Source organism: Grammomys surdaster, unplaced genomic scaffold (assembly GCF_004785775.1).
Source record: "Grammomys surdaster isolate TR1022 unplaced genomic scaffold, NIH_TR_1.0 173, whole genome shotgun sequence".
NCBI classification, from domain to species: domain Eukaryota; kingdom Metazoa; phylum Chordata; class Mammalia; order Rodentia; family Muridae; genus Grammomys; species Grammomys surdaster.
In genome coordinates this window covers 1,076,768-1,094,989 of record NW_021604621.1, presented here as the reverse complement: position 1 = coordinate 1,094,989, position 18,222 = coordinate 1,076,768, and the positions used below count along the sequence as shown (strand labels likewise).

At 46.5% G+C, this 18,222-nt stretch overlaps 1 protein-coding gene across 1 annotated transcript in view; it reads right to left on the bottom strand.

The window, feature by feature from the left end:
• Positions 1–1,892: 1,892 nt before the first annotated feature.
• The window catches only part of Frmpd3 (FERM and PDZ domain containing 3), a 95,910-nt gene continuing 79,580 nt past the window's right edge, over positions 1,893–18,222 (bottom strand). Inside the window, exons 14-15 of the mRNA XM_028767494.1 lie at positions 8,494–9,315; positions 1,893–6,824 (exon numbers count right to left, since the gene is read on the bottom strand). Coding sequence (XP_028623327.1) covers positions 3,763–6,824; positions 8,494–9,315 — 3,884 coding nt within the window. The 3' untranslated portion in view covers positions 1,893–3,762. The remainder of the gene's footprint in view (positions 6,825–8,493; positions 9,316–18,222) is intronic.

Genomic DNA, 18,222 nt, shown 5'->3' with positions numbered 1-18,222 from the left:
CCCTCTCTGAGACAAGGTCTTATATGTTCCAAGCCTAACACACACCTACTTTGGCAGGATGACCCTCTGCTGATTCTTATATTTCCATCTCCTAAGTATTGAGTTGAGATTACTGGCAGGCAGCCACCACACCCAATGTTTTAAAAAGATTTTTTATTTCTCTTCATGTCTCTCCCTCCCCCTCCCTGTGTGTGTGTGTGTGTGTATGTGTGTATGTGCTCACACTTCCCCCCCTCCATGCCCCATCCCCTACCTCCATCCCCCCATGCCCTCTGCACCCCCGTGTCCATGCACATTCCCTAGTGTCCACAGAGGCAAGAAGTGGGTGTCAGTTTCCTTGGATCTGTAGTTGCCCCGCTCTCAGGTTGTGAAACATCTGACATGAGTGCTTACAACTGAACTCAGGAGCTCTGGAAGAGCAGTCAGTGCTCTTAACTGCTGAGCCATCTCTCCAGTCCCTATGCCCAGTTTTTATGCAGTGCTGGTGAGTCATCAAACCTGGGGCTTTGTACATACTAACAAGTACTCTACAAACTTAAGCCCTAACTCCAGCCCGTTTCTCTTCTTTCAGTGGGATGCCAGGCTGCACATCATGTCTCACTGGATTACTGATTCCCAGAAGAGAGTGTTCCCTTCTTACGTTGTGTAGAAGACTGAAGGGGCTCTTTCATGACAGTCATCTAATTTGACACCCATTTACACAACGGACCTTTTGAAGACTTACTTTCTGTCACCTCTATGTGTGCAAATAACCAAATATAGAGCCGGGTAAGAGTCGGGACCTAGCAGTGTAATTGGTGCAGGGCCATGTGTGTGTGTGTCTCTGTGTGTGTGTGTGTGTGTGTGTGTGTGTCTGTGTGTCGGTGTCTCAAACTCCTGATTGTTCGTTGGGCCATTTTGAGTGTCAGCTAGCTTTACTTTATATGAGCATTCCGGTAAACCCAAACCTTGGTTATGGGACAGTATAGCTAAGAGGCAGCATCTAAAACAGTTCTGCTTTCAGGGTCCATGATTTCACCCATGTATGCATTGGGGAACCCGCATAGTGGCCCAAGATGACTTTGTAGCCTCTGGCTCCTCCTCTCTCAAGCTTTTGCTCCCCTGCCTTTTAGCCAGGACCTTTGCAGACATAATGAAAGTAAATCTTTGTGAGAAAGTGACTCCTCAGGGCCACTGTATATGATGCCAATCAGGTAGTGGGACTGGATGGGGCTGAAATTACCAAGTCATGTGTCCTTAGGGTTAGCATCACCCAGAAGGATTTTCTTGTACCGCATCATGAGTGAGTGTGCAGAGAGATAACTTGCCTCCATTTTGCACAGAGGCACCTCAGAGACTGCTGGGAACCTGTGTTTAATGGAAGAAATGAAGAGAAACAGGAGGAAGTAAAGCATCCTTAACTATAAATAGCTCTGAAAAGCTAGAGAGGTTGACCATGTTTGGGATCCTGAGGCTTTTATTCTATCTAAACCAACCCTACCACCACTGCAAGATCTGCCAGAGACTGTTGCCGGAGATTCCCCATCCTAAAACATCAGAAGACGGCTTCAGAAGTGGTACCCTAACTCCCAGACCCTCTGGTGCATGAGGGATGGAGCACATTGTGCTTTTTGTCTAGCTTCATTTTTGAGGTCACAGCCACAAGTAACCCAGAGGTCCCATGGCCAATAGAAAGTGGTAAACATCTTACCCTATGTGGCAGTTAGGTGTTTTCCAAGAGAAGGAAGGAGGTCCTCTGTGGGTTGGAGGGGCATGGGAGAGATGGGATGCTTACCTCTCATCACCCAAATAAGCCCATGTACCAGGGGACGAAGGCGCAGATGGAACAAAGGACTGCTACCAATCAACAATTCAAAGACACAAGGACATCCACAGAAAGGCACTTCAAAGACTTATTGGGAGAGTAAGATGAATAGATTTATTCATTCTTGTTTGAAAAACAAGACATAAATTAGTGTAATATATAATTTATATATTTATGTAGTATATATACTATATACAGACATTAGAAAATGTATCCTCTCCATGAGGCTTTCAGAGAGGTGAATGACAGCAATGAAATGACAACAGGCAGGGTCTGAGTGGCAAAGGTGTAGGATCAAGAAGTTGGGAGAAGAGGAAGACCATGCCAACACTCTGAGGGCAGTGGTCGTGGGGAAAGGGTTCCCCACTGGCTGCATCTCTGGCCCATTAAACATCTTGGTCCTGTGGGAGGAGAGGAAAGGAAGGGGGGCTGGCTCCTGTAGAAGGATACCCCTCCTCCTTGCTGGGAGACCTTGCCACTCAGGAGGCTTTATTGCGCTAGGATCACCAAGGATAGGCAGGGGCTCTGCACAGTGTACATCTTATAAAACTCACATAAGAACGAGAGATTTCACACAGGCCTCTCACACAGTGATGAAAGAGAGACCAACGCTGGCTGGGAGGGTGTGGGAAACAAGCAGCTATGGAGAAGTGGACAAGAAGCAATCTATACAGAAAAAACATTGGCTTTCTTTTTTTCCATACAGTGAGATAACTGTAGGAACTCCGTGTCTTCACTCCCAGAAGGGCTGGGGAGGGGGTGGTGATGGCAGCAGTGGCAGCAGCGGCGGCAGCAGCGGTGGCAGCGGTGACAGTGGTGGTGGTGGTGGTGGTAGCAGCGGCAATACATGAGTGTCAAGGAGGATGCTAAACAGTGTGAATTCCCTTCCAGATGGTTCCAGAGAGGGAGAGAGAGGTGCAGGATTGCACCGGGTAAGGCGCTCAGCTTCTTTTCTTAGAGAGACAAATCCACAGGGTCAATACACAGCCAAAAGCATATACTCAGGATTAACATATCACGCTAGCTTCCAGAAGTTTAAGATATAGTCATCAACACCCCCACCCCTCCCCCCTCCCCCCACCCCCCATCCCAATCCATAGCTACGTCAAACTCCTAAGGACAGTCTATCTGGTAGCGATGTTGAGAGAGGAGCCCACGCCTCTGGCAACAGCTCCTGCACAGGGCTGGAGTGAGCCGGGCAGGCTCTGATACCTGCACTGGGTCTTCCCAGAGCAGACGTTTTCACCAGGTACCTTACCCAAAACAAGCGAAGTGATCTCAGAGGCTTGCTCCCTAGTGGACTGAGCTGCCCTGCCTCTCACTGATGGGCAGGGCACTTTGGGGATGGCTGGTGTGGAGCTACTGAACCTGGGTGCAAGGGCTCCCAAGGCTGCCAACCAGTTGAGCCAGCCACTGACAGCCGGACATGGCTGTGCTCTGCGCATATCCAACCTGGGCACTGGCCCTTGAGGTGGCTCCTGCCAGGTACAAGGGAGCCCATGGTGGGTGGGCGCATCTGGAATGAGCGCCCTCTCTCCTTGGCTTGGCGCTGTGGCCTACCGCTACTACCGCTGCCCTCCGTGGGCAGCAGATGTTAGGAGGAGCTCAAGGTCCTGGCTCCCCCGGGTGCCCAACTCAGAGCAGGAGGTGAACTTGATGTCACCTATCAGCCCCAGAGAAGAGATAGATAAAATACAGCTCTGTGATGGGCGTAATGGCAAGGGACCTTTGCCCTCACAGTGACGCCCAGAGGCCAGGAAGGGGTGAGGACACCCAGGGCGGCAGCTAAGCCTGCAGCCCTTAATAAAGAGCCCAGTCTAAGGAGTTAGCCTTGGAGACTGATAGGCTCTTGGACCCTGACTGGCCCAACAGAAACACACACTCACCACGAGATGCAAAGACCACAAAGCTCAAATTTGGGATCGTGGATGGGGAGGGGAGAAGCCTGGGCAAGTGCCCTACTTAATAAAGGTTTTTAAGGAGCGTGTGAATGTGCTCATAACAGTCGATGATGGGGAGCCTGGTGGGTGCCCTGTGGCTGCTGGCAGCGGTGGCGGTGGCAGCGGTTGCTGCTGCTGCTGTTGTTGTTGTTGCTGCTGCTGCTGTTGCTGCTGCTGCTGCTGGTTAAGGTTCCGGGCTGTGGACTCCTCAGCAGCGCGCAGCAGGAAGGTGTAATTCCTCACTACCTCTTCTACTTTGGCCAGCAGCTCCTGGCGCTGGGCCTCAGAGCGCACGATGAACACTAGCCGCACAAAGGTCTCAATGAGGCTGCTCAGCACCTGGAAGCTGCCTGTGATGGCTGCCAGCATATGAGTCGGACTCTTGTCCACATTGGCTACCCGGCGGCAGGAGGCCCGGAGCTCCTTGAACTTGAGAGCTAGCTCAAGCTTGTACTCAGATATCTGAGAGACGTAGGGCTTGGGGGCACGAGCCTCAGGGCTGGCCACACACTGCCGCAAGACTGTTAGGAGCTCATTGGTGTCAAGACGGGCAGCCAGGAAGCCATCAGGGAGGCCATAGGCATGGGCCCGCAGGGCATTGATCTTAGCCAGGCTTCCTTCAAAGGTGGATACCCGAAGGTCGATCTCCTGGGTGTGGGGGGCCTCAGGGCTGCTGCTGCAGGTGGCGGCATCTAGTACCTGCAGGGTTCTGCTCACCACAGGCACCACTTGCTCATCCAACTTCATGCCAGGCAGAATCTTCATGGGGATCGAATAGGAGAGCTCGTCTTTGCCGTCACTGGCATCATCTGCCATGTCACACTTGCGGTAGTAGAAGCAGTAGCGGATAGAGCAGCACTTGCTACTTTCACTGTCATCGTCCAGATCAGCTGGCCTCCGGTATACCTCCTCTGGCAGTGAAAACACAGCCATTTGCCTGGGGCCTTTGCTCTCAGGGGCCACTTGGACGTAGGAGGGCTCTCCTAGAGTTGGTGACTCTGCACACTTGCCTTTTGGACCCAAGCCTAGTGGGAAGCCTGACTCTATCTCCTTGACTTCTCTAGGCAGCATTCCCAGGGGTGGGTGTGGGTAGACATCTGAGGTCAGTGAGACTGTGTCACCCTGGTCCAGCTCACTGATACTGTAGTGGCGCATCAGTTTCCTGTAGTTGGGATCTCCCAAACACTCACCCCCTGAGGCACACGTGGTCAGGCACGAAACCCCACTTTCAGGGTCTGACCGACACTCACGGGACTCCAGACTGGTGGAGCGGATGTGTTGGACATTGATGGGACTATTAAGGCTCAAGCCTGGGCCAGCCTCTGGCTGCCTCTGGGTAGGGGGGACCCACTCCCTCTCCCGGAGGCCAGGAGCTGGAGTCTGGGCAGCCTGTGGCCGTCCCCCTCGGCAGATACGCTTGCAGTCACAGCTTCGTCTCTGTTCACGAGACATGCCAGGTCCCTGCTGCACAGGGCTACTGCGTAGCTGGCAGCTGCAGCGGCCAGGTGCTGGGGGTTGCAGGTACTCTGTGCCTGGGAGTTCCCCCTGGCTTGGTGGCTTTAGAAGTTCCTCAAGGAACTCCAATTCATACTGCTTTACCTTCTGCAGCTGAGCCTGTCGCTCATCTGTCTCTTTCTTCTGGCGGGTAGGGAAGGTGGCAGAAAATAAGTTGCGTAGTCTGAAAGGCCCTCGGGATGACTTGGGCTTTGTGGGGCCTTCAGAGGCCGAGTGGGCTCCATCCAGGGTTGTTTCGAGCTTTCTAGAAGGCATGGTGCTAACCTGCCGGCTGGTGGCCAGAGGCCTCAGGGGGCTCTGGCTTCTAGGTTGGCAGCTGGGGCTCTGGCCTCTGGACTGGCTACTGGGGCTCGGCCCACGGGGCTGGCAGCTAGGGCTGTAGCTTCGGGGCTGGCAGCTTGGGCTCTGTAGAGCCATGGGATAGCCAGCTCGGGGAACCAGGCTGGTCTCTTCAAGCTTGCTGCTTTTGGATAGGCTCTCCAGCTGCCCTTTCTCCCCATGACCAGAGACTATGATCTGCTTGTTTTGGGGAGGTTTAGCACCCTCTGGCCCACCTTTGCCTGCCACCTCTCCAGGGACTTGCTTTCCCATGGAGTCTCGACTCACTCTGGATAGATAGCTCTTAGGAGGGAAACTTTGAACAGGAAATCTGTCCTCCTGGAGGGAAAGGTGGAGGTTGTCAGCCCTGTTGCCTGGGGATGCCCTGGGGCTGGCAGAGACCTCTGGGCCCAGCTGCTGCTGAGAATTCCGTGTGGTGTCCGGAGCACCAGAGCTCATTTTAAACTTCAGATTCTTGCCGCCACTGCTGCTCATCAGGCTCGCTTCTGGCCTGCCCATGGTGACCTCAGGCCTCCCCATGCTAGCCTCTAGCCTTCTCTCCCCCCTGTTGGAGGGTGTTGCCAAGGCTGGGCCAGGAGTGGCTAAATTCTTACTGTGTACCACCTGCTGTAGGGCAGCTGAGATTATGGCTGGGGTCACACTGCCTTTTGGGTCCAGGATAAGCTTAGGGCTCAACCTGACTTCCTTGGGCAGGTTTTCCCTAAGCTCTGAGACCTGCTCTTCACTGAGGGATGGTGTGGCTGACCTCAGTGACATCTCTAGGCCGGCCCTACTGTGGCCTGGCCCTCTGTCCTCAGGAACTGGAGGAAGCAGGCTCAGATTCTTCTGCTCACTAAGCTGTGGGGACAGTGCTGGATGCACTGCCAAGGAATATGTTCTGTCTCCCTGCACCTGGGCTTCTGACTGAGGTATCTTTCTCCGAGCGCCAGTGGGGACAGGACTCTGGCCAGTGACAGCTGGCTGGAGGGATGGGTTGGGATCTGGGGGCCCGAGAGCATAAGGGGCGGTGAGAACAGCCTGAGCCGCACAGCTCTGGATCCTGAAAGGCAGGTCCTTTCGGGCCAGGAGGCTGTCCTTGTTGAGGTGCTGGGCCAGGAAGTAGGTGGTATTTTGGTGCTGCTTCATGGCCGACATCATCTCTGACATATCTGTGAGCTCTGACGAGTTGGTTTCATGGCCCGAGTCCAGCGATGACTCAGGAGTGATTGTGGCCAGCACAATCAGACCTGGAAGAACAAGGATGGGGCTTGTTATGACATCAAGGTCTTTTCCAATTGTATCTAGAGTGTTCATGGAGAAATGTTAGGTAGCAGCAGTATTTCAAGCTGAGCAAAACTAGTCAAGCCTGAGAAAACTAGATCTACGTCTGAGGAGGAGGAGAAGCCAAGAAGACTACACAAAGAGGAACAAGATGTGAGAAGGGGGTGTGAAAGGTTGGAGTCCAAAAAAGGAATACCAAAAAAGAAGAGCTGGGCCGTTTGGTGGGAAATTAACATGTAAAACAACATGCCAATCAACCATTTTTAGATTCAATGGCTAGGAAATTTCTGTTAATTGTCCTGAAGAGAGCTGGCGAAAAGAGGTGCTGCTCTGTTCTGACTCATCTGGCCAGGCCTGGCTACAGTCCTTCCAGCTGAGGCTATTTAGCTGAGCCTCTCCTGTCTCTGGCAGCCACGTGGGCCTCGGACCTGAAAACAATCAGCTTTGGAGCACCAGACGATGAGAGAAGACAGATGCCAGCCTGGGTTGGGGGCAAAAATGCAGGGGTTGCCCAATGATAAGGCATCTCTTATGCATAGAAAAAGACAGGCTTCCTTTGATCCCAGTCCCTTTTCCGGCTCTGTCTATACTTGACCCTGACTCACAAGCTTGCGAATATTCCTTGTGCTTCTTTATTGATTTTGTCATTATTGTTGCTGTGTGTGTATGTGTGTGTGTGTGTGTGTGTGTGTGTGTGTGTGGTGTACATATTGTGCCTTTCAGAAGATGGATTTGCATGCCTCTATAATAGAGAATAGTAAGCATATTGCATAGTTCTATTCATTGATAACAGAAAGTTGCTGATTACTGAGCTCTCACTGTGTGCGAGGTAGTGCTTAAGTGTTTTGTCTGAGTGATGTCATTTAATCTTCATGCTGTGTGATGCGATTACTGTTACAAGGCCAGTTTTGAATGACAACACTGACCCACAGAAGAGAGTGTCTTTCCATGAGCTGAACTGCTTTTGAGTGAAGGACTCTGGTGCATCTGCCCAAGAGTTTATGTTTGGGGCTGGTGAGATGGCTCAGTGGTTAAGAGCACTGGCTGCTCTACCAGAGGTCCTGAGTTCGATTCCCAGCAACCACATGGTGGCTCATGACACTTATAAAGGGATTTGCTGTCCTCGTCTGGCATGCAGGTGTATACGCAGACAGCACTCATATATAAATAAATTTTGAAAATTATATAAAAAAAGTGTTTATGTTCTCAGATAGCCTAAAGAGCCCAGTCCTGAGTAGAGATGGCTCTTGGCTGTCCCAATCACAGGTCACTTTGGAAATTAGTTGGCCTTTTGGCGCATGCTCAGATTCTTTGTCTATTTTCCATGTTTCTTCTATATTCTTGGTCCTCAACCCTGGCCTTAATTTACAGCTGTTTTGGCTCTAATCCTTGGACTTTCATCTGCAAGAACTGTCCAGAGATATGGAATCATGAGGAATAGAGCCCTAACTAGCGCTGAATCACATCTTTGCTCCATAGCTTCCTTTTCCTGGAGACCTACTGTGAACTACTGCTGCCCATTTATTGCCTTTGATATACCAGTCACAACTGCTTGAAAAGAGGCAGTGCCACCTAGTGGACATTCCTGGACCAGAAGAAGGAAGAGGTTAAGAGGAAGGAGGAATGGGCTATTACCTGCAGTCTGTGGAGGTTGGGGGTGGGGTCCATCCTCTGAAGCAGCCAGGGCCTCCAGAGCCTGCAGAGTAGACACAAGAGCATCATCTAGCTCCTGGGCATGATCTCGTACTGTCCGAGTCTGTACACTGTCAATCAGTGTTACAGGAATCTCATCATACAGGAGTCCACGCAGGTGACGTCCTTGCTCCTGACTTTGAACAGCTCTGCGCTTTGGATCATCCTCATCAGAGCTGTTGTCTCGGAAACCAGGGGGTGGGGCAGCAATGGCAGGCAACAGCGAAGTTGTCTCATCTTCCTCTTCCTCCTCTTCCTCACTTCCTGGTGGTGGGAGGGACATTAAGTCTACCATGTTGTCCCGAGAGGAACCAGGCCTCCCACCTTTTCGAGGCCCCATCTGCTCCTGGAGTTTGACTTTGCAAGAGTCACAGTAGAAATTCAGGGCTTCGGCCCCAAGAGAATTGTCCAGAGTATAGGACCTGGCCCTGCTGGCACAAGGCTCATGGTCTAGGCTGGCTGCATCAAAGTCATCGGGGATCACCTCGTAACCTTGGCCAGAGCTTTTGGATGTGGGGTCAGATTTGGTCCGGGGCCTAGTTTCTTCAAAGAAGATTAGGTTCTCGTTGACATCCGTCCTGCTTTCTTGCTCCTTCCTTTGTTCCCGCATGTGGAGGTAGCAGAAGCTGACAAGCTCAGAGTCGGCAGGCGGGGTCGTGCATCGGCTCGACTTCCTAGGGCTGGTGCCCACGCTGCCCACATAACTACTCTCCTTTTTCCCCAGGTGGCCCCCAGTGACAGGGCGGTGAGCGCTGTGCATGTGATCTAAACCCAAAAAGAGAATGCACAGATGAGTCTGCTGCTGAGGACTGTGCCAAAGCCCCTTTGGCATCTCTGGCCCATAGGTAGTGTGACTGGGTGACAGATACCAGGAGAGAGCTTTGCCTGTGTGCTAGAGATTAGGAGGAGGGGAGCCAATGGATCCTTCCACTGCTGAAACTGAAAGCAGAATGAATAAATTGTGATGGCCAGATATCACCTCTGAAAAGGGAAAAAGCATGGTCTGATGTCAGGCACTACAGGATTTTCCCACAGATATGGCTGGTTTAAGAGTCTGCTGGAAACGTACCTAAGGTGATGAGGTTTGTTTTATGTTACTTTGAGGTTTCTTCCTGTTTCTGTCACTGTCCCCACCCCTTTGTGAAGCTATACGCACTGCCAGTACTCTGGAGCTCCCATGTTACCTTGACTCCCTTCTAGTCCGAGAAATTGATATGAGAAATTACTGTGTTTACTGAGAGGGTGTTAAGCTGGCTAGTGAGGCTGAGCACGGTGGCTCACACTTAGAAGACTCATGGAGAAGGACTGCAATGTGTTTGAAGCTAGCCTAAGCTACACCGTAGACTCCAGCCTGGGCTATGATTTGAGCCTGTGTCTCAAAAAACCCAGACAAATGAAAATCAAAATTAAACAGACAAACCTCCAACGTGGCTAGTATAATTTCTGAGAGTTTGTACTTCAAAAATGCTTATCGCCAGGAGCCCAGCAATCCTAAAAGGATAGTTACCTACTGGTCAAATTTTAGGCATCTGAATTTGTAATATGTACAAGAGATATGGTGGATGTGCTATAGGGAATGAGCATGGGACATGATTCTTCAAAGCTCGATACTGTCTTGTATCCATGCAAAGCTACGACAGGGGACAAAATGCGCTCTCTCTCTCTCTCTCTCTCTCTCTCTCTCTCTCTTTTTACCTTTAAGCCTGATTTTTATTCATTTACATTTTCAGAGTTTGGATCTCCAATGATGTGACCACTACTGTAGTTTCTATGAAATTACCACCACATACTCAAGAGAAAATCAGTGGATACAAAAATTCAGATACTTCTGATTACACAATCTTTGATATCCCAGAAACTTGGAAGTTGATATGCTTCTAAATGTTTTGAAGGAGGAATCATGTCATAACTGGAAGGACTGTTTCAGGTCCTGTAGCCAGTAATACAGAGGAGCTGCATAGTAAAGCACAGAGAGGCTCTGTCCTTAAGCCCCACAGAAACCTGACTAAACTTGTGTCACTGTACAAAACACCTGACTAGCATCCCCAATATTGCTAATAAACACACAAAACAGGTAATAGTATAAACTCATAGGACTAAAAGCCTTGTCCAGACCCGGAAGAGAGTGAGTACTACATATAACCAGCTTTCACGGACATTATTATGTTGTATTAGCCTTTCTATCAGATTCTAATTTTGCCTTTGTTTATTATTTACAAAGATAGCCATGAGCACTTGTAACTATGCTTCTTCATGGATTCTTTCAAATTAAAACCCAAATGAGATGTTGATAGTATCATCTTAACAGATCCAAGAATGGGATTATAAGTATGATTGTCAGAATCTTCTAGATAATAAAAATGTTAAGAATACATTTCAAATATTACTTATACTTTTATTTATTAATATATATTATTGCATTTAATTTGCAGTGTGTTACAGATGCTAGATTTTACAATGGAAGGGAAATAATCATAAACAAATAGTTTCATGTTTTGAAGATAGGCCTTGAACTTACTTATGTTAGAAGACTGAGTTTGTTAGTGTAACCCATGATTTACTAAACATCTGAGGCTTCTTTGAGTATGCTAACAGAACAGACTTGGTGGCTGGACAGGCACCTATGGGAGAATAATGGCAGCTTGTTTACCAGACCTAGAGACTTACTGAGTGCTTAAAGATCATAAGGACATTCTTTGGGATGGCTAAGGGTTTTGTGCAGGTAGTGTGCAGAAAATGCTCTTTTTTTTTTGATACAGGGTTTCTCTATGTAGTCCTGGGTGTCCTGGAACTCACTCTGTAGACCAGGCTGGCCTCGAACTCAGAAATCCTCCTGTCTCTGCCTCCCAATTGCTGGGATTAAAGGCGTGCGCCACCACTGCCCAGCGACAAAATGCTCTTATCAACAGCTCTTGATAATAAATATGGACATCTGAGCCCTGTCCACAGCAATTTTATCTCCAAGTGGCTTCTCTATCAGGCCATTTGGGGAGCTCATCTCATATCACATATGAGACTATACTCAGAAAATGCAAGCTTGATCTGCTATTAGCAGACAGACAGAAAGCCAGCACAAAGCTGGGCATGGGGCCTCTTGCTTGTAATCCCAGCGCTGGTGAAGTGTAGACAGAATGATCAGGGGTTCAGCTATAAAGTGAGTTTGAAGCCAGCCTGAGATTCAGGTGACCCTATCTCAAACAAACATAACAAACAAAATAACAAAAGCAGCCATGATAAATTCCATATAATCTCATTCTATTTTCAGGAACCAGTGTTTGCCAAATACTATCAGTATGTGGGCAGGTAGCAGTATCCCCATTTAGCAAAGGAAGAAACAGACGTAAATGGTCATATGGGTTGTAGGTGGCACCTGGGAATGAGTCTAGGTTTGAGGAACTACAGAATTCATATAATGAATCATCATGGTGGCCAAGATATTAGAAAAGAAAACTTTAAATGCTTTCGAACTCCAGTTTGACAAGGCTGGATCAATGTGTCAGTGTTACTTTTCACCAGCACTTACAGCTAGGACAAAACCACAGTACTGGCACCCAGCAACTGAGTTCCAGACATATGTTGTAAAAGCCGGTCTGAATTGAAAAGAAGTATATATGCAACGCAACCATAGTTAGATCCTTAAGTATACTGCTTTCTTGAAGACATAATGTTACCATATTGCCCTGGTTAGCTTGGAATTGATAAGGTAGGCCAAGCTGGTCATACATTTTTGGTGATCTTCCTGTCTGTTTTTTAAGTGCTGGGGTTGCAAGTATATAACACCACAACTGACTCTAATACCGTACCTTTTTATTTGAGACAGGGTGTCTTAAAGCTTAGGCTAGCCTCTAACTCACTATGTTTCTGAAACTGGCTTTGAACCCCTGACCCTCTTGCTTTTACCTCCCAGAATTTGAGAGACTGAGGCAGGAAGATCACCATAAACCAGAGGACAGACCAGTCTTGGCTACAGCAGGCACTATTTTCAAAACAAAGAAAAAAGAAAGAAGAGACAAGAATACATTTCAGCTCATCCTGAGGCCAGTATTATATTAAAACAAAAAAAAAAGAAAGAAAGATGTCACAATAAAACTACAGACTACTATCTTATGACTACAACGTCTATATATATAGACACAAAATCCCAACAAATGGAACCCAGAAACCCATAAAAAAGAATTCCATACTAGTAATTATATATCAGTGGTGGATTTGCTACATTAATGCAAAGTTGTTTTGACATGAGAAAATTAATTGTTTTAAAATTTTACTTTTATTCTAAGTGTATGGGTGTTTGCCTGCATATGTGCCTATGTATCATTTGAGTGCCTGGTACCCATGGAGGTCAGAAGAGGGTATTAGATCCCCTGGAACTGCAGTTACAGATGGTTGTGGGATATCATATAGCTGCTGGGAATCAAACCTGGGTTCTCTAGAAGGGTAGCCATGGTACTCTTAACCACTGGCCAGTCTCTCTAGCCCCCAAATATAAATTATTAATTCATGCAATAATAATAGATAATGTAATACATGATAATAGAGGATAAAATACGCATGTTCATCTCAAAAGGCACAGAAACCATTTTTAAAGAACCCAGGGAGTTATTGTGATTAAAACCTCAACCAATTAGAGTCAAAACGGAACTTCATTAAGATAATAAATGTTATTTATTGGAAAAAGTCCCCACAGCTGGGCTTAGGATGTAGATAGTAGGCAATTGCTTTGTATGCATGAAACCCTGGGTTTGATTGCTGGCACCACATTAAAAAAATCAAAGAGATGGCTGGAGTGATGGCTCAGCGGTTAAGAGCACTGAGTACTCTTAAGACCTCTTCCGGAAGTCTTAAGTTCAATTCCCAGCACCCACATGATGTCTCACAACCATCTGTAATGGGATCTGATGCCCTCTTCTCCAGGGTGTCTGAAGACAGTGACAGTGTACTCACATAAAATAAATAAATAAATCTTAAAAGAAAAAGGAAAAGAAAGAGAGAGGGGCTGGAAAGAAGGCTTAGTTGTTAAGAGCACTGACTGCTCTTCCAGAGGTCCTGAGTTCAATTCCAGGCAATCACATCGTGATTCACAACCATCTGTAATGGGATCTGACGCCCTCTTCTGAAGAGAGCAACAGTGTACTCACATACATAAAATAGATAAAGTAAATCTTTAACAAAAAAAACAAAGAAGACAGAAAGTAGGAAAGAAAATGGTTATGGTGACAGATTCCTGAAATCCCAGAAGTTGGGAGATAAGAGGCAGGAGGATCAGGAGCTCAAGGTCATCCTGTTATCTTTGGCTAGCTAGATCAAGTTCAAGGTCATTTTACTCTGTTCTCAAATGGGGGAAATTAAATTACACACACACACACACACACACACACACACACACACACACACACGTATTTGAGATGGGATCTTTCTACATGGCCCTGACTGTCCTGGACCTCACGAAATAGGCCAGGCTAGCTCCGAGATCCCCCTGCCTTTTAAATGCTGGGATTAAAGGTATAAACCACCACACCTGGCACTAAAAACAATTTTTAAAAGTAAAATATGTGAAAGTGTTTGGTAAATTCTTAAATGATACACATAATCAATATAACCATAGATATCACAAGGCCAGAGGAGAGGGAAGATAGGTTCTTGAAACTTTGTAGGTGAGCATAGAACTCAAGTTAGGAAATTTGGTCTAGGTCATGAGGTGATTTTAGTGGAGGAAGATTTCATTTCTTTTGTGTTTGTTTTGGGACAGGGTTTTGTGTAGCTTAGGCCGACCGTGAACCTGCTGTGTAGCAGAGGGTGGCCTTGAACTCCTGGTTCTTCTGCTTCCATCTCTTAAGTGTTGAGCTCATTGGCATGCATACTTACTTTTGCTTAGTTTAGGATTTCACTTCTCTCTGACTCCTAAACCCCTGTGTGTTTACTGGGCCCCTCCATCATCCTAGAATTATTGATGATGATATTATTGTTGCCAGTTTCTTTTTTTTTTTTTCGAGACAGGGTTTCTCTGTGTAGTCCTGGCTGTCCTGGAACTCACTCTGTACACTAGGCTGGCCTCAAACTCAGAAATCCGCCTGTCTCTGCCTCCCAAGTGCTGGGATTAAAGGCGTGCACCACCACCGCCCGGCTGTTGCCAGTTTCTTATAGTCTGCTATGCTTTCTTTTGAGACAGGGTATCATTATCCAACCCTGGCTGGCCGGGAACTTGCTGTGTAGACCACATTGGCCTTGAATTCATGCAGCTCTGCCTGCCTCTGCCTCTGCTTCCTGGGCAAAGGCATTAAAGTTGTATCCCACCGTGTGGAACCTAAAATATACTATTTATAAATTCACATCAATATAAGAAAATCCTTTTTGAACTCATAGTTCTGTGAAACTCTGAGCTCAAAAGTTCAGAGGATAATTAAATGACTTAATAGACACAAAAAGAGTATCAAACACTAAGTTCAAATTTTAAAAAGAAGAGTAAGACATGTATACTGAATTCTGTAAAACATTTGAGAAATACATTAAAGACTTAAATAAGTGAAAAGGTTCCATGTTCGTGGACTAGCAGGCTTCATACTTCACACAATTTATAATGGCAATATTTCTCAAACTGATCTACTGGCTCAACATAATCCGCATCAGAATCCCAGCTGACATTGTGGGAAAATGGTAAGTCCATTATAAAACTCACATAGAATCTCAAAGTACCCAGAATAACTAGAAATCCTGAATAGGAAGAAACAAATGAAGATAATTCATGATTTCAAAGTTTTCTACAAAGCATAATAAAGATAGTGTAGTATTGGTATAAAGATAGGTGTATAGATCAATGCAATAGAATTAAATGTGCAATAATAAACTATCATGTTTATGCATAAATGGTCCAATTTAAAAATGGATTTGAATGGGTATTTCACGAAAGAAGATATATGAAAGGTCAATGAGCACACGAAAGATGTTCAATATCATTGGCCATTCATGAACTGTGAATAAACATCAGGAATTGCTTCTTCTGTTCACTATGATGGATGTAGCAAGACAGGTAATAGCAAATACTGATGAAGCTATACTTCTCCACTATTGATGGTAGGGATATAAAATGGTGGAGTCGTTTTAGAAAATAGGCACTTCCTGTACATAGATTCAATATAGTTATCATTTGACTCACTGCTCTACACCTAGACTTATAATGAAAAGAAGTAAAAATCTACAAAAATCCCCCCCCCCCAAAATGGGACATGAATGATTAACATCATTATTCATAATCAGCTTAAAGGTAAAAACAACCCTAATGTCTGTCAAGAGATGAATTGTATTCTATACAGTAGCATATTATATAATGATTAAAAGGAGCAATGTATTTATATATGACATATAACATGAACAACCCTGGTGTACTTTTATGGTGTTGTGTTAATTGGTCATAAACATGATATAGAAGCCCAGTGAGACATTCGTGGTCTTTCTGAATCATAAAAAAGAATGCTATGCTCAATCTAACTTGTTGCTGGGTACTTTTGGGGGTGGGGGTAGGATCTCATTTTTAGCCTAGGCTGGTCTTGAATGTGTAATCCTTCTATATTAGCCTCCTTGGTGCTGTGATTATAGATATGAATCACTGCACTCAGCCTGTTGGCTTGTATGTACATGAGAACTGGTGAAGTCTGTGTATATATGTATATATGTATATATGTATATATGTATATATGTGTATATTCTGTTCAACACAGCAAATTATTCCTAAACATGTTAGAATACATAGAATTTCTCTAACTGAGATCCTAAACTGGATCTCCAAAGCCTTATTTTCTTGGTTTACCCAGCAGATACAGGGAGCTCATGGCTGGGGAGAAATTGCAGCTGCTTCTGGATCTTTCTTCCTGTCTTTCTCTCCTGTCCTTATTTCTTTCCACTATTTATCGCATGTGTGTGTGCGTGTGTGTGTTCATGTGTATATCTGTCTGTCTGTCTTTCTATGTACATGTGTGCATTCATGTAGGTATATGGATACCATCATGTGCACAGTGAGAGTTGGCTCTCTCCTTCCACTATGTGGGTCCTGGGGGGTTTGACTTAGGTCTTCAAGCTTGGTGGCATGTACCTGTATTTACTGAGCCATCTTGCTGGCCCTGCCTATGGCTTTCTTGCAACCTCAGTGTATTTTTGCTTCTTGAATGCACATGCTATTATGACTGCTACACTTTCTCCATGCTAATGACAAGCTACTTTACTATACTGGTATCATCCTGAAATTATCTGTCCATATTTTCCCCACTAGACTATAAGCTGTATGAAGGCAATCACCATAAGAATCATAACTGTTATGCCCAGCTGTATTGCCAACGTTTGTCATGATGGGTCCTTGAGAAACATCTGTTTAGTGAATAAAGTGAAATACTTGCTTTGGTGAAGTACTGTGAGGGAAAGGCTTCCTTCGCTACCATCCTCCTATTTTCCTGTTTTTTCCAGGTTTGCAAGACATGGTTCTCCTTCCATTGTTGCTGGGTTAACAGCATTTTGGTCTGGTAGGCTGAGCACTGAGTTGGACTAGTTGGTAGGGAACAGCTTCTGTGAGGCAAAAAAATATAGCCCTGGCCAGATTTCTTCTTTCTTTCCATGGAGACTATGGCTGGAGTGGATTGTGGCTTTGGTCCCTGGGAAAAACCTGGGTGTGAGCAACACCTCTTCTCTCTATAGCCCCGGTGTCAAGACAGATCTTGAACTTGCAATCTTTGTGTCTCAACCTTCCAAGAAGCTGAGATGAAGGTGCCTGTGCACCCAGGATGGCTAGATGCCTGTCTATTATGGCTTTAGCTGAAGGACTGGAGCTTCTGTTCTAGAATGCAAGTGAGATTTGATGGAGGAAAGTCATCTCAGCTTTGGATGGTGATTCTAAAGGTCTTCAAGGGCAGAGAAGCACTGGTAATCTACTGTAACCAGGGCTGGGGCCTCTTCAGTGGCTCTCTTCTATTTTTAGGAGGCTTGAGAAAAGATATGTTTTATCAGCCCAGCACTTTGCTGAATTTTGGCCAAGCCAGGAGGGTTACTTTACACAGCAAGAACATCTCTGTTGTGGGCTGCTGTTCAGTCTGGCATCCAGCAGTTCAGAAGGCCAAGAAATGGCCCCCAAACACCTAACCAGCCTACATGGAGGTAACATCAAACTCAAGTTCATATTCTTCTGGTCAGAAGAGGAAAGAGAACCAGAGATTTTTTTTCTAGTTGCTTCTGCCTCTGAGCTGACTGTTTCCATTTTAAGGAGAAGCAGTGTAAACAGCAGTGACGCTACAGTGGTCCATTTGCCTGCTAAATGGAGACCCATTTGCTAGGGGAACCCTGAGCTTCTGCCACTCTGCAGGTGTGCAAGGAGCCTCTTGGGGACTGGAGCCTTGGAAACAGGATGTGAAAGTCATGCCTAGTTTCAAGAGAATCTAATAAAGCAGACCTACCTTTGAAAATGCAACAGGGGTACCACATGGAAGGTGTTCAATGAGGTCCCATGAACATATGCAATCCGTGTCTTGGGCTCCATGCCACCATCTCCATATCCATAGTAAAGGGGATACTTGCAACCAGCATTGGCTAGGGTGCTGATGACATGGCAGATAATTGTCCCACCGAGCAGGACTATGTAACCATGCCTACTGCGCTCTCTCTCTCTCTCTCTCTCTCTCTCTCTCTCTCTCT